This window comes from Labrus mixtus, chromosome 23, assembly GCF_963584025.1.
Source record: "Labrus mixtus chromosome 23, fLabMix1.1, whole genome shotgun sequence".
Classification (NCBI taxonomy): Eukaryota; Metazoa; Chordata; class Actinopteri; order Labriformes; family Labridae; genus Labrus; species Labrus mixtus.
The window spans coordinates 19,988,139-20,002,388 of NC_083634.1; the positions used below are offsets into that span (position 1 = coordinate 19,988,139).

The 14,250-nt window shown below is 42.6% G+C and overlaps 3 protein-coding genes across 4 annotated transcripts in view; 1 reads left to right on the forward strand and 2 right to left on the reverse strand.

The window, feature by feature from the left end:
* LOC132958665 (transmembrane protein 184C-like) overlaps positions 1–63 on the reverse strand; it is a 13,353-nt gene extending 13,290 nt beyond the window's left edge. Inside the window, exon 1 of the mRNA XM_061031636.1 lies at positions 1–63. This exon is cut by the window's left edge and continues 57 nt beyond it. The gene's annotated coding sequence lies outside the window, so the exon portion shown is untranslated.
* A 698-nt stretch (positions 64–761) lies between these two features.
* On the reverse strand, positions 762–5,850 carry LOC132958596 (endothelin-1 receptor-like). Of its 2 annotated transcripts, none has more exons than XM_061031544.1 (7): positions 4,807–5,850; positions 3,762–3,889; positions 3,416–3,614; positions 3,133–3,285; positions 2,543–2,676; positions 1,929–2,037; positions 762–1,452 (listed from the first exon to the last, which is right to left on the reverse strand). In XM_061031544.1, the coding sequence occupies exons 1-7, from the start codon at positions 5,458–5,460 to the stop codon at positions 1,405–1,407; spliced, it is 1,425 nt and encodes a 474-aa protein (XP_060887527.1). In that variant the 5' UTR covers positions 5,461–5,850; the 3' UTR covers positions 762–1,404. The 2 variants fall into 2 exon arrangements, with proteins under 2 accessions (XP_060887527.1, XP_060887526.1); XM_061031543.1 differs by having other exon boundaries at positions 762–1,496; positions 4,807–5,847.
* A 7,280-nt stretch (positions 5,851–13,130) lies between these two features.
* Positions 13,131–14,250, forward strand: part of ttc29 (tetratricopeptide repeat domain 29) — a 4,502-nt gene continuing 3,382 nt past the window's right edge. Inside the window, exon 1 of the mRNA XM_061032028.1 lies at positions 13,131–13,227. Within this exon, the coding sequence (XP_060888011.1) occupies positions 13,131–13,227 (97 nt within the window). The remainder of the gene's footprint in view (positions 13,228–14,250) is intronic.

Here is a 14,250-nt window from a genome sequence, read left to right on the forward strand (position 1 = left end):
TCGCTCCCGTTTCTGTTACCAGGCAACGCATCCCACTTCCGCCCGACCACCCACACACACACACACACACACACACACACACACACACTCACACACACACAAATCAGCTGTCCGTGTGTGAACCGATCACTGATCATTAATCTCGATCATTAATCCGGAGGAGGGTCGTCAGGGTGTAGCTGCTGTCCGCTGTGTGTGTTTCTCCTCTTCCGGTTGGTCCGTGTTTACGCGCCCACGTCACGAAGGAGGAATCTCAACCGTCCACACTCCGTCCATTATACTCCCACTAAGTTTGTTAAATTCGCTTGTTTAAATTATTTTATACGTTTTATTATTTTATGATCTGATCTGAAATAACAGGAATAAAACAAAAATCTGAAATAATTATTTTATTTAATATTTTCTTTTAATTAAAACAAACAAATGTAACAAGCAGTCAGGTAGGTTACTTCAGTCAAACTAAAATAAAAGCACCATTATTTGAACATGTGATGCTTTTGAGTAGACACAAACTTAACTTTTTTTTCCGCACTATTTTCATTTTTCCTTATTCCTTATATTTTTTTATATCCTTGTGTATGTGTGTTTATGTCTAAGCCTATGACCGGCTCAAAGACCGAGGCGATAACAAATGTAAACTGTGCTCTAACTTTAAAACCAAAGATGTGAAATAAATCCCATCAGCGTCATCAGAAGTAAATAAAGCAGTCAGCACACAAACACACACACCAAACAGATCTCTGTGAGAGGATATAGCTTTATTGATAAATACAAATATATAAAAACATGTTAAAATGTCAGACTGAACGTAGATGTCAGCAGTATGAACAGATACTTGACCAGATGTCTGCTGGATTTAAAGCCCTGATAATAAACATTACTGTTTATGTTCTGGCTTCTACTTTATGACTCCATTAGCGCCACCTTCAGGTCATTTTAGGTCCCATCAGAGGACGTTAAGGCTCTAAAACAACCTCAGTTTCCTCTTTCAGTAATAGATTGTTGTGTGTAATGACAGTGTCAGCCACTAGAGGGCGCTCACAGCTGTTTTATGTCATCACAGGAAAAATGTATATTTGACATATAAAACACAAAGATAAAAACACAGCATGGCTTACAGAAAAACAACATAAATATGTGATTCTTAATTATGTGCAATCAATATTTCCTCTGAGAGCAAAGTCTTAACTCCTGACAAAAGCTTTTATTAACATGTGACTGTATATATAATTAAAAGTCTGTGGGGAAATAAAACATTTAGAGATGAATAAATACACATTGAAAAGGTTTAAAAACGACACATTAACAGATCGATATAGTGGTTATGTGTTGTATCGATGTGGGCGTGTCTGGTTGAGTTGTGTCGCTGTGTGGATATGTTTGTGTCTCTCTTTGTCTCAGTGGTCAGTGTGTTTGTACTGCAGGCTCGTCCCGTGGTGAAGCGGCAGCATGCTGTTGGAGAGAGAGCCAGAATAACACCAACAACACAGACAGGACTGGAAAGAGAGAGAGAGACACAGAGGGGGGAGAGAGAGAGGGGAGGGGGGGAGGGGGGGGGTGGTTAAAGGGGAACACCAGCAATTTATAAGAGACAGATTTTTAAAAGAGAAAGTCAAACGTGATGCAGAAGAGTCCAAAAGATAACGATATTTTGTCCCTGGAGTTTATTAAATCTCCATAAACACCAAAAACAACATTTCCCATAATGCAATATAAAAATCCACTTCCTTAAACCCCTCCCTTTTTTAAACACATAATATATTTTTGGAGTTGTGGAGGTGAAAAGCAAAATAAAAACAATGTAGAATCAATCTAGTATCTTTTTCTCGCCTTCTCATATCTCCGTCTCACGCCCTTTGACCTCATCGTGATGTCACACCGCTCAACCTCACAGTTCGATCATCGCTTTTACTGTTTGTTTTTTTTACCTTGAAGCAGTTTTTGAACTTCTTGGAGACGAAGAAGAGAATTATGGGATTGATGCAGGAGTTGATGGTGGCCATGTTGATGCTGAAGTAGTCGAGCACCAACAGGAAACTGAAAACCACAGAAGAAGAAAAGAACACAAAAGATGTTAAAAAAAGAAATGCACTCATTGTTTTGTTGTTGTTTTTTTATCATGTTAAACTCCACCACGTCCTGCCCTGATGTGCTGTGATTGGTTACAAGAGCTCACATGTTCAAACTGAACTCTATCAACAAAGACATTATTGTTCATGTCCCATATGAAAACGTGGAAAAGTCCCCCTGCAGCCCTGTTTTAAAGGAGCAGTATGTAACTCTGACCCCTAGTGTTTAAAATGGGTACTGCAGTCTGAATTCTAAACATCATAGAGAGCTGCCCCCCCCCCCCCCCCTCCTCTCTAGAGTCCATGCTCACACAGGTCACCATGTGGTGGACTCTGAAGCTTCAGCACTAACGGGTCACAGCTCTTTTAAAGGAGCCTTAAGCTCCGCCTCTTTGCCCATTTCTAGATTAAATGTCCGCCATCTTTCAGCTTAAAAAACGCCTCTTCAGCAACAGACGAGTGATGACACTTACTTCAGGAGTTCGCAGCGGTGTGCGTCATGAGGTTTGTAGACGGTTCTCTTCAGAAGGCGGCTCAGGTGAAGAGGAAACCAGCACAGAGCGAAGATCAGCACCAGGCAGAACACGGCTTTAGCTACTTCTCGACGCTGCGGAGACATGAAATGTAGCCCCGGAGGATCAGTCAGGTTGTCCTTGTATTGTGTGTGTTCTACAATTCACTCAGCAGACTCTTTTATCCAAAGTGACGTACATCAGAGAGTAAGAACAACACAAGCAAGGATCTAGAAAAAAGGGAACAATGTGAGTAAGAGCAAACGATCAGCTTTGAGTCTGATTGGACACACAGGTGCTGACAGGAAGTGACCAGAGGCAAAGCACAACATTGAGGGCAGTTCTTGAGAGCTCTAATCAGTATAGAAACCATCTTATAAGTCGTCGTTATCAAACAAAAACCATCGTCATTACCATCATCATCATCAATAATATGGAGACCATCATCATTAAGTTAGTAGGTATTCATGAAAGAGCTGGGTCTTTAGCTTTTTCTTAAAGGTGCAGAGGGACTCTGTGTGTAGATGTGTGTGTGTGTGTGTGTTTGTTACCTGTTTGAGGTGCTCGCTCAGTGCGATCCTCAGACTTCCCTTCTGGTGTCGGAGCATCTCACAGGTCATGAGTCCGTAGAACACAGCTGAGCAGGTCAGCGGGACGCAGAAGTAGAAGCCGAACAGCCACCAGTCCTTGGCGTCCCTGTAGAACTGAAACACACAGAAACACAAACACGCGTTCAGAACGCTCCGGAGCCGACACACCTCCTCAGACGACACACACACACACACACACACACACACACACACACACACACACACACACAGCAGCTTCACTCACCGTCATGAAGGGTGTCGTGGGCTGCAGCATGCAGGTCGTCATGGTAACGTTCTTGTAGTCGAAGGTGACCATGTTGAAGCCGATGGCCTCGGGCACCGCCAACAGGAGGGACAGCAGCCAGATCACGACTATCTCAACGGCTGTTACCGTGGGAACACCCGTGCCCTGAACCCGCGACCAGGACGCCACCGCACGATACCTGGAGACAAAGACGTGTCGCTCCCGTTATTAAGGGAACGTAAACCGAACAGCCTGAGAAGTTAAAATCAGTGTTCGGGTAATCCCTCTTAACGTTCCTCTTAAGTGTGTGTGTGTGTGTGTGTGTGTGTGTGTGTGTGTGCGTTACCTGTCCACGCTCAGAGCACACAGGTTGAGGACGGTGATGCCCACTGAAGCTTTCTGCAGGAAGGGGAACAGCTTACAGAGGAACAGACCAAACACACTGTCAGCGAAGGGCCACCGCATCGCCAGGAGCTGCACACACACACACACACACACACACACAGATTAACACAGTGTCAGTGTGTGTTGTGTTATCAGCGTCAGAGGGGTATTTTAGTGCCATTATCAGTTGAACACTCAGCCTCCTGCTCGACACAGAACAACACACCAGCTTACCCAGAATGCAATTTCCCAGTCTGACTCAGCAGAAATAAAGTTGCACTTGTGTTATGCATTTAGAGTCATAAGAGCCCATTTGATTGGTTCACTGTATTCACACGGCGGCCATGTTGATTTGAAGTCACGTTCAGGATGTGTGCAAGCTAGGTTTGCAAATATTTAAATATAGGAAATCTGACTGATTACAATTTGACCACTTCCTGATTTATCAGAAACTGAACTTTGATCTAATATTTGAATCCATTGTTGTTGTTTTGTTTTTTTTACATTATTTGTTTTTACATTTAAGAATTGTGTGAATGCAACTACGTACAGGGTCCAAGCCCCCAATAAAATACCCCAATGCACCAACCTCAATGGTGCTTTATTTACTTTCCATACCTTGCCTTGCCTAAAAAAGCTAACCTGGCATTGAACCATTTCCAAGCTAATCTATGTCAGCTAATATGTCCATTAGCTAGCTAATATTACTGTAAGCTAGCTAACAATTACTTGCTAGGAATTTGGAGTACTCGCAGGCTTCTTCTGAATTGGAATCAACCCATTACAGCTCCATCTGTTTGGCTGACAACCTGTGCAGTAGTCTTTTAATTTCCCAATCTGAGTTTGTAAAAGAAAAATGGCCACTGAGGAAATATAGTGGATTTTAACAGCTCAAGCGATCATAAACTTGAATTTTGTAATTTCTTATTTTGGTATCAGTGAATAAGTGATGAGTAAGAAACATCAAAGATACATATGTAAATACCTAAATAAAGATAGTTTTGTACCTTGTACACGTTGATCGGTATGTCAATGGCGATGTAAATCAGGTCTCCCAGGGCCAGGCTGGCTATCAGGAGGTTGGGTCCATTCCTCATGCTTTTATTTTGACAGATAATCCTCAGCAGGGTGGCGTTCCCAATGATCCCAACAGCAAAGATCACACATGACAGCACCGTGTTGATGTACTTGAAGGCGGTTTTGATCGATGTGGCCTCCAGGCAGCTAGGAGGCGATACTGGACGTTTATGAACCGCCAGAGAGGAGTTAGAGGAAGGCGGGTGAGGTTTTCTTTCAGGTTTGTGTTTCAGCTTACTGCTATGTTTTGCTTTGACTTTTTCCATCGAGGATAAGGCTTTGTTGACGGTCTCTTGAACCAGGTGTGTCTCTCTGTCCGAGGTCTGGATCTGGAGGTCCAGCGCCGGTTCTAGAGGTGAGTCGGTCCCGTGGAAGTCAGGCCGGTCCAACATCATCAGATCTGACAGAGGTGGCTCAGACGATGAGTTACCCTGACAACCAACCGGACCGACAAACGCCAAACACAAGGCGACAAGAAGCATGGTTAACCTCCCGGGTGCTGATGGAGACCCGGAACCCAATCTCGGTCTCGTTTTGATTCCAGAACCTTTTACAGAGTCCACTTTTGAGACTCCAGAAACCATCCTTCTTGATCAAGATTTTGTTGTCCAGAACCCTGGGGAACCTGCTCTTTTTACAATACCTACTCAGAATACAGGTTCTAGAACCGTCTACAATTCCAGAACCCTTTTCTGGAAAGCTGCAATCCAAGGGAAAAATTTTGAACCTGCAGGGATTCTAGAACTTTATGTCGCTTTGGAACCAATTCTAGGATCCACTGTGATTCCAGAAACCAATCTGGGACCTGCACTTATTTCAACGGAACCTATTTCAGGTACCAGTTCCAAAACCTTTTTTGGTATTCCCAGAACCCTTTTCCAAAACGCTGTGAATCTAGAGCAGACTTTGGAACTTTAAAGTCTGAAAAGTTTGGAACTTTATGTAGCTTGGGAACAGAATCTAGACTCTAAAACCCTGTTTGGCACCGGCTCTTATGACTAAATGTCTTCCTTGAACAACCTCCAGAACCTTCTTTGATTCTAGAAACCCTTCTAAAAAAAAAAAAACCTCCTGTAACTCCAGAACAAATGTTTGGAACATGCAGTAATCCTGGGACTTTCTGTAGCTTCAAGAAGATTCAAGAACCAACTCTGGTTCTTCAACCCGGTTGGGAACGTTCCCCTTATTGTTGATCATGTTCCAGGAACAAGTTCAAGAACCTTCTCAGACTCTAGATACCCTAATCTCTGGAGTACATTCTCTTGAGGCGGTAGAAGTTCTTGAGATTGATGAACCAGAAGAAGGCAGAAATTGAGCGCTAAAGCTTCTCCGTAGATTTGATGATCCTTGGCTTTGAGAAAATCTAAAGAGAAAGACAAACAGGGGAACAATTAGACACTTGCAGAAAGTACTGATTGAAATTGAAGTCTTGACCTAAAGGAGGGTTCACATTGCTTCATCTTAAGATATGAGCATTGTTTGTTCCACTGAAGGCGATGTGTCAAATGTTTTTATCCAACAGTTAGTTACACGTCCAACAAATACAGGAGTGGCAACATTGTAAGTCGTGAATTTATGTCCAGTTTTCACTCTGGAGGGTAATAACAGCTGGCCTCTGACTGTGTTTGTATGCTGTTTGGATTAGATTAGAGCAGGTGGGTGTGCAGTGGCTTGTTTCCACTGAACACAGCTGCCTGTTGCTCCTTGAAAACGATGTTGATGGAAATGAACCAAAACACAAAAAAGTGGCCAGGGAAATCTAAACAGCTAGCTGAAACACGTATGAAGCTAAAAACACTTCATACGTAGAGGAAGAAACCCCCTTTCACATCGCGTCTAGTCGATCCACCTTGTTGATGTAAATATTCTGATAGTGGCACGGCAGGTTCAGCTCATTCATATGCTTTTTATGTCGACACAAACCTTGAACTGTTTTGCTGCAGCTTGATTATTGTGTTTTCTTCTTTGATGTGTTTTGGAAGAGACGCAGCATGGAAAGAATAACAGGTCACACGGTGTACATTTACAAGACGGCTGTTCATCATTATTCTACTTTTGCCTAAGGAAGTATTTACGTTGCTAAATGTTTCTAGATCATGATGGATTAACGTTGGGTGTTTGTAAAAAAGAGTAAAATCTTTTACCTTTTTTTGTAAAGTAAGTTTTTGTAAAGTTTGTAATGAACTGGCGCCATACACATAAAGATTGATTAATTGATTGACTGAGATTGAAGATATGTAAATGACTTTACTTTATTAGATCTTGCCCAATGCTAAAAATTAAACACATAATGAACAACACTGTCTGAGTTAAAATACTTCAACATGGGCTGAAAAAGAAAACTCAACACCTCAAAGTACAGATCCTTTTGGAGACGTCTGCTGGGAAATTTAGATTCCTCGTTCATAATTACAAGTTGCCCCTGCAACCGATGTTGACAAAGAAAGACAACAATGTTATAAACTCACCTCTTTGTCTTCTTCTGTGGTTTTAAGTCCGTTTAAGTCCCAAACTCTTCACCTCAGTGTAAACAACTAAAGAAGAGGAAGCTCGACTCTGCAAAACTAAAGTAGTCCAACTGATAGAGCTCAGGTTTTACTCTCTCTCTCTCTCTCTCTCTCTCTCTCTCTCTCTCTCTCTCTCTCTCTCTCTCTCTCGCTCTCTCTCTGACAGCTGTACATGCTTGCACGCCCCCACTCCTCTCCCTGTTTCCCCTCCTTCCTGGAATATCTTCTTTATCTCTCATTAGCTTGTCTCTTTGCCCTCTCTCTTTCTCTCCCTCCTTTGTCTCACCTCCTCCTCCTCCTCCTCCTCCTCCTCCTCCTCCTCCTCGTTCAGTCGGTCACAGTGGAACATCTCATAAAAAAAACTCTAACACAAAGTCACTCTGAACTTTTCCCACTTGAGAGTTTGTTCATAAAACAACATTGTGGAAATTGGACAGTTAAATTTATCGCTGTATTTTAACAACAAGTGTGACTTTATTGGAGTGTTTGAACACGAGTGACGGCAGACTCCACCACGTCGTTCTGCTCCACACTGGATCCACTAAAAACAAATCCAGCCTCTATGTAATGTGTAATATTTATACTCTTTTAAAGACGTTCAAGGAGAGATTCCACAATGCTCTGATAACTTTGTTGCCTAACTTTACTTTATTTATTAGTAAGACCACGTCTTGGGGCTAATTGGGTTTAGTGCTTTAGTGCAAGAAAATGAGGGACGACATGACGTCTGGAATTAAGAACAAAAGGTTTTATTCATAAACAATAAACATTCATTTATGTTTAACTAGGCCAAACGTCCCGATTTGACCAGGACCGTCCCGTTTTCAAGCTCTGTGTCCCGAGTCCCAACAAATATCTATAAAACACTAACATGTCCCTAAAGAAAACTCAGTGGGTATAGACTGGAAGTAGCTCTGTTACCATTTACTTCAGTGAAGTAAGAAGAACTAAAACGAGCTTCTGAGGAAGAAACCTTTACCGACCACCCTGTGCAGTGTCCCAATTCAGAGGTTATAGAATATGGTTAACATATCTAAATCTGTATATCCATCCATCTGTCCATCCATCCATCAGTCCATCCATCGGTCCATCCATCAGTCCATCCATCAGTCCATCCATCCATCCATCCATCAATCCATCCATCGGTCCATCCATCGGTCCATCCATCAGTCCACCCTTCCATCCTTCCATCGGCCCATCCATCCATCCATCCATCCATCAGTCCATCCATCAGTCCATCCTTCCATCGGCCCATCCTTCCATCCGTCCATCCATCGGCCCATCCTTCCATCGGCCCATCCATCCATCCATCAGTCCATCCTTCCATCGGCCCATCCTTCCATCCGTCCATCCATCGGCCCATCCTTCCATCGGCCCATCCATCCATCCATCCATCCATCCATCCATCAGTCCATCCATCAGTCCATCCATCAGTCCATCCTTCCATCGGCCCATCCATCCATCCATCCATCCATCCATTAGTCCATCCATCAGTCCATCCTTCCATCCGTCCATCCATCAGTCCATCCTTCCATCAGCCCATCCATCCATCCATCCATCAGTCCATCCATCAGTCCATCCTTCCATCCGTCCATCCATCAGTCCATCCTTCCATCGGCCCATCCATCCATCCATCCATCCATCCAGCCATCCATCAGTCCATCCATCAGTCCATCCATCAGTCCATCCTTCCATCGGCCCATCCATCCATCCATCCATCCATCCATCCATCCATCAGTCCATCCTTCCATCCGTCCATCCATCAGTCCATCCTTCCATCGGCCCATCCATCCATCCATCCATCCATCCATCAGTCCATCCTTCCATCGGCCCATCCATCCATCCATCCATCCATCCATCCATCAGTCCATCCATCCATCCATCGGTCCATCCATCAGTCCATCCATCCATCCATTCTTCCATCCCTTTATCCATCCATCCATCCGTCCATGTCTGCGTATGTGTTTCACTGTTGATTCAGATATTTGGGCCTTCAGTGTGTTTATGTGTTTCTTGTTTGTTTGTTTGTTACAGTGAGTGAAAAGATAAACAAAGGAAAGCTCTACGTGACTCCAGCCATGCAGGCGGTTAAATATAATCCCTCTGACACGTTTTATTACTTCCTCACTGCAGAGATAAAGAAGAGTTATATTGCACTTTAAAGTGAAGCAGGAGCACTTCACTTTATGATGACCTCTTGTCAGAGTGTCAGACCACCAACTGTGTGTACGCTTCTGTTATGAGTCCCCTCTAGTGTCCTCAAGAACATGTTTAATTCTCACTTTTCTCTTTTATAAGCTCTGCTGTTTAATGAACAAATTACACATGAAGCTAATTAGACATAGAAGAACAAAGAAACCAGAATCCAAAGAGTTTCATTTGACGGTAAATCAAACCCAGATACCGAGAACATGTAACACACTCACACAGGAAACAGGCTCTCCGTCTCAGCTGCTCCTGATTTCCACCATCGACACAAAACTTTATTAGAAACTCTGCGACTCTTTGAAGACAAAGAAAACACACGCCGACCGAGTTTCCATCCCAGCTGTGGTGAGACGGAAACATTTCACTCAAACAGCATCCAACATCTGCCGAAGAAAGTGTGTGTTTGAACAAAATCAACTTTTATTTTGCATGCAGATGTGAATTTAGTGGTGTATTAACACGCAGCTAGACTTTAAACACAACATGAAATTATTACACATTTCTTGTATTTAGGTGTTTTTTGTTTCATTATTATCCAAAGAAGGGAAACATTTTATAATGGAACAAAGGGACACCAAAAGGTCTAAGAAAAGCAAAGTATTGGTGAATATCAGAGACTGTAAGTATTAATAGATGAAGCCTAAGTGTCGTCACCCGTCTGTTCCTGCAGGGGGCGCTGGAGTCCCATCGATGGCGGTCTCCATGCTGGAAATGCTGTCTCAGTCTAACTTTCAGTCAACCTAACGACAGGCTGAGAGCTGGAGCTGAGGCGGGTTTTAAACCTCCTGACAAACCGTTACACCGCGCCCACCTGTCAATCAGGTCAGCTACACGCCTTATTGTGAATAACTCTTATCCTTCATCAAATCAAAACTGATGAGTCATCAAAACATTCACCCCCCGTACAGTGTGTGTCCATCGAGACATGAGCTAATCACACCTATTTGGTTTTTTGAACCAGGCTGTAAACATGTTAATCTCTGCTGTAAAAACAGGCTTTTTAGAATGGGTGTGTATGTGACTTCCTGTGCTCCTGCAGCCAGCCTCTAGTGGACACTCCAGGAACTGCAGGATTTTGCACTTACATTTTCCAACACCGGAAGTTGCCCCTTCGTGAATATGAATATGTAGATTATTATCACTGTGTGAATATTTGCCCTTAATATTTCTTATGTAGGTAATATTAAGTGTTACCAGGAAGCAGCAGTGAGCAGTCAGCGGGTTGTTCATGTTGGAACGCGGCCAGGCCGGAGCAGCGTTGCCATGGTGACGGAGTAACTCGGCTTCCTGTCAGCTGTGATTTAAAACAGAAAGTTTGTTCGAGCTGAGGTGAGTTTCTCCTTTTAAAAACATTTTTTTAAGTGACAAGTGTCGTCAGATAATCTCAGAGTTACTCTCACAGGTTTTACTTCAGGAAGGATTCAAGTTTTTAAAAACGTACAGTGAGATTTAAAACGGTTAGCTGGTAGCTTCAGTTAGCTTAAACATCTGTTCAGCTGAAGTCACTCAACTTTAAGTTTATATATTATTTTTTTAACCTGATAATCATGTAAATATGGAGTCATTCCTGTCATGTAAAGTTAAAGGGAGATGCTGAAAAGATTCATTATTTAATTTAACTTCAGTGAATAAATCAATGTTGTTAGTTTAAACTCTCATGTAAACAAACTCAAAGGTGTTTACACAAGAAGAAGAAGAAGAAGAAGAAGAAGAGGGTTAGATCTTAATTTAAGTTTAAAATAAGGAGTATTATAGAGTGAAAACACTGTTTAAAAAAGCTACTGTAGTTTACAGTTTTAGTATCAACACAGTGACACAAAATAATATTAAAGAAGAATCCAACATTAAATCACAATAAAGGAGATTTCTTCTGATTAATGATGCTCTTATGTTACATGAATGAAACTTTATTAGTCCAGGAGCCAGAGCCCAAAATTTCACTTGTCGGTACCACTTAAGGTGGCAAAACTTAGTGATGAAAAATTGTAAAAAAAAAACACATTTCCCCCAAAAATATACTTTCTCATTTAGCCCTGTGACATCTAAGAACATCAGGGACACAAAACACAGAAACTGGAATACTCACAAGCCTCTAAGGATTCAGGAAATGTCTAATATGCCCCCATACTTTATCATTGTGAAACAATATTATGAGCCATAAATCACAACAATGACTGGCAGAAATCTGAAGAGCATCTGAAGAGCTTCAGTTCCCTCAGTGTACGACACAAAGATTCACAATTGGTCTTGAATGGAAACCAGGAATGTCCCCTTTAAAATGATACCAAACACAATATTATTTAACACTGACAAACGTCCTGAACATGATCAAAAAGGTTGTGGAAATACTAAAGAATAACATTTACAATACAGAAACATGTTTTACAGTTTGTTTAAAGAAGCTTGAAGTCAAACTGAGGTAGTTTGGATCTGTGTTACATAAATTCATAAATGTTTCCCTCCATCAAGGTTTTCTTCCCTTTCTCTACGATATTTAACATCTTAAGGAAGGACAAACAAACAAGTTAGTTATATGAAATAATAAAAAATAAAAAAATTCAATTCAATGAAAAGAAAGAGAAGAAGAGTCAAAGGAGAAAGAAAAGAGAAAGAAAACAAAGAGAACAAGACAAACATTTTTTTTTTTTTAAACCTAGGTAGTGCTCCCCTTAGTGGCTGTCATTCCTATTGTCATGATCCCAAAGTTTCAGTTCATTTCCTTCCTACCATAATATGTTGACCATTTAGACCGGAATCTGGTCTGGCCCCTGGACTATGTGGGGAATTTGCCTCAAATCTAGATCATAAAAACACAATATAAGTGACGTTGAAACCACATACAGGGCAGCAAAATCTTTAAAAAAAAAAAAATTAAAATACATAATTGAAGCATCTCATGATTTCATGTGGGGATTTCAGTAGTGGGTTAAATAAAGTGCAGAGCGCCAAGATTGTTGATTATCTGATACAAAGGATGTGACGCCTCTTGTAGTCCTCATCCTGGGCGTTCTGTACCTGAGACCTGAAGTCCAGAGTTCTTTACTCAGAGGGTAAACGTGTGTTAATACGTTGAATGTTGAAGCCGCAGAGTTTTAAAAACAAGAGACAGCAGGACTCTGAAGCCCGATGGGGGACGTCACTCACTCTCTCCTTTACTGTGACTCTCAGGTGAAGATGAACGCGGCGGTCACACAAAGGCACGCCGCCTCTTTTCTCCCCGACATCACGCAGAACAGGAAACGCAGGAAGAGTCTCCATCACAGGTACAAGTTTAAAATAAGTCATGAAGAATAAATGAGAAAGACGGGGCAACACATCTTATGTAAGCATCTGTGTGTGTGTGTGTGTGTGTGTGTGTGTGTGTGTGTGTGTGTGTGTGTGTGTGTGTTCAGCAGGATGAAGGAGACTCTGGGAGCTGCTGTAGCTTCAGATCCATCAGATGATCTCCTCCTCTCCAGGGCGGACGTCTCAAAGTGAGTTCAACATTATTTACAGTCTGTGATTCAGACTCATCAGCTGCAGATTCACGTCTCTAAAAGATGTATCCTTCGTTCCTATTGGCTGATTTATTCTCCTCCTCAAAGACGGCAGACGCTCTCACTCAGATCTTTGACTTTTATAAAAGATTCTATCACGGTGAAAACGTCCTCAAGAACAAACTAATTCAAATGTAAAAGACACACACACAAAAGTAAAACTGGAGAAAAAGACACGTTACTATTTATAAAAAAGTCATTTTATAGAAAGTTTGAATCCAGCAGCTGCTCGTTACGGGTAAGAAGAAAAGTCCTCGCTGCCTCTAACTCACCAACGGGCTGAAAGCAGGAATGTTTTTGTGGCGACTCGGAGCAGCTGTGGAGGATGATAAAAACATCAGTCTGTGATATAAAAGGAAGTACGAGGAACATTTAGAAAAACAGAAAACAAAAGAGTGAAAGTTAAAGATGAGGTTACAAACAGAGGTTAGAGCGCCCTCTGCTGGAGCACAGAGTCCACAGGTCATTTAAAGGAACCTACAACCATCATGTAAAGAGCAGTCAGGACAGAAGACAAGGTGGGGGGTGTGGGCGGAGCTTCAGGACCAGCTGGCAGAGGAGACACTTATCTGGGTTCTCTCTCTCCCCTCTCTCTCTCTCTCTCTCCCTGTGTGTCTCTCCCTCTCTCTCCCCCCACCCCTCTGTCTCTCTCTCTCCCTGTGTGTGTCTCTCTCTCTCTCTGTGTGTCTCTCTCTCTCTCTGTCTCTCTCTCTCTGTCTCTCTGTGTGTCTCTCTCTCTCTCTCTCTCCCTGTGTGTCTCTCTCTCTCTCTCTCCCTGTGTGTCTCTCTCTCTCTCTCTCTCTCTCCCTGTGTGTCTCTCTCTCTCTCTGTCTCTCTGTGTGTGTCTCTCTCTCTCTCTCCCTGTGTCTCTCTCTCTCTCTCTGTCTCTCTCTCTCTCTCTCTCTCTGTGTGTGTGTCTCTCTCTCTCTCCCTGTGTGTCTCTCCCTCTCTCTCCCCCCACCCCTCTGTCTCTCTCTCTCTCTCTCTCTGTGTGTCTCTCTCTCTCTCTGTCTCTCTCTCTCTGTGTGTCTCTCTCTCTCTCTCCCTGTGTGTCTCTCTCTCTCTCTCTCTCTCTCTGTCTCTCTGTGTGTGTCTCTCTCTCTCTCTCCCTGTGTCTCTCTCT

Excerpts from the sequence above, each read along its gene's own strand:
- LOC132958596 (XM_061031543.1), bottom strand. The coding sequence starts at position 5,460 with ATGGTTTCTGGAGTCTCAAAAGTGGACTCTGTAAAAGGTTCTGGAATC. Across the intron at positions 2,038-2,542 it reads CACCGCTGCGAACTCCTGAA|TTTCCTGTTGGTGCTCGACT; the intron begins GTAAGTGTCATC and ends TGTGGTTTTCAG. Across the intron at positions 1,497-1,928 it reads AGTTCAAAAACTGCTTCAAG|TCCTGTCTGTGTTGTTGGTG; the intron begins GTAAAAAAAACA and ends CTCTCTTTCCAG.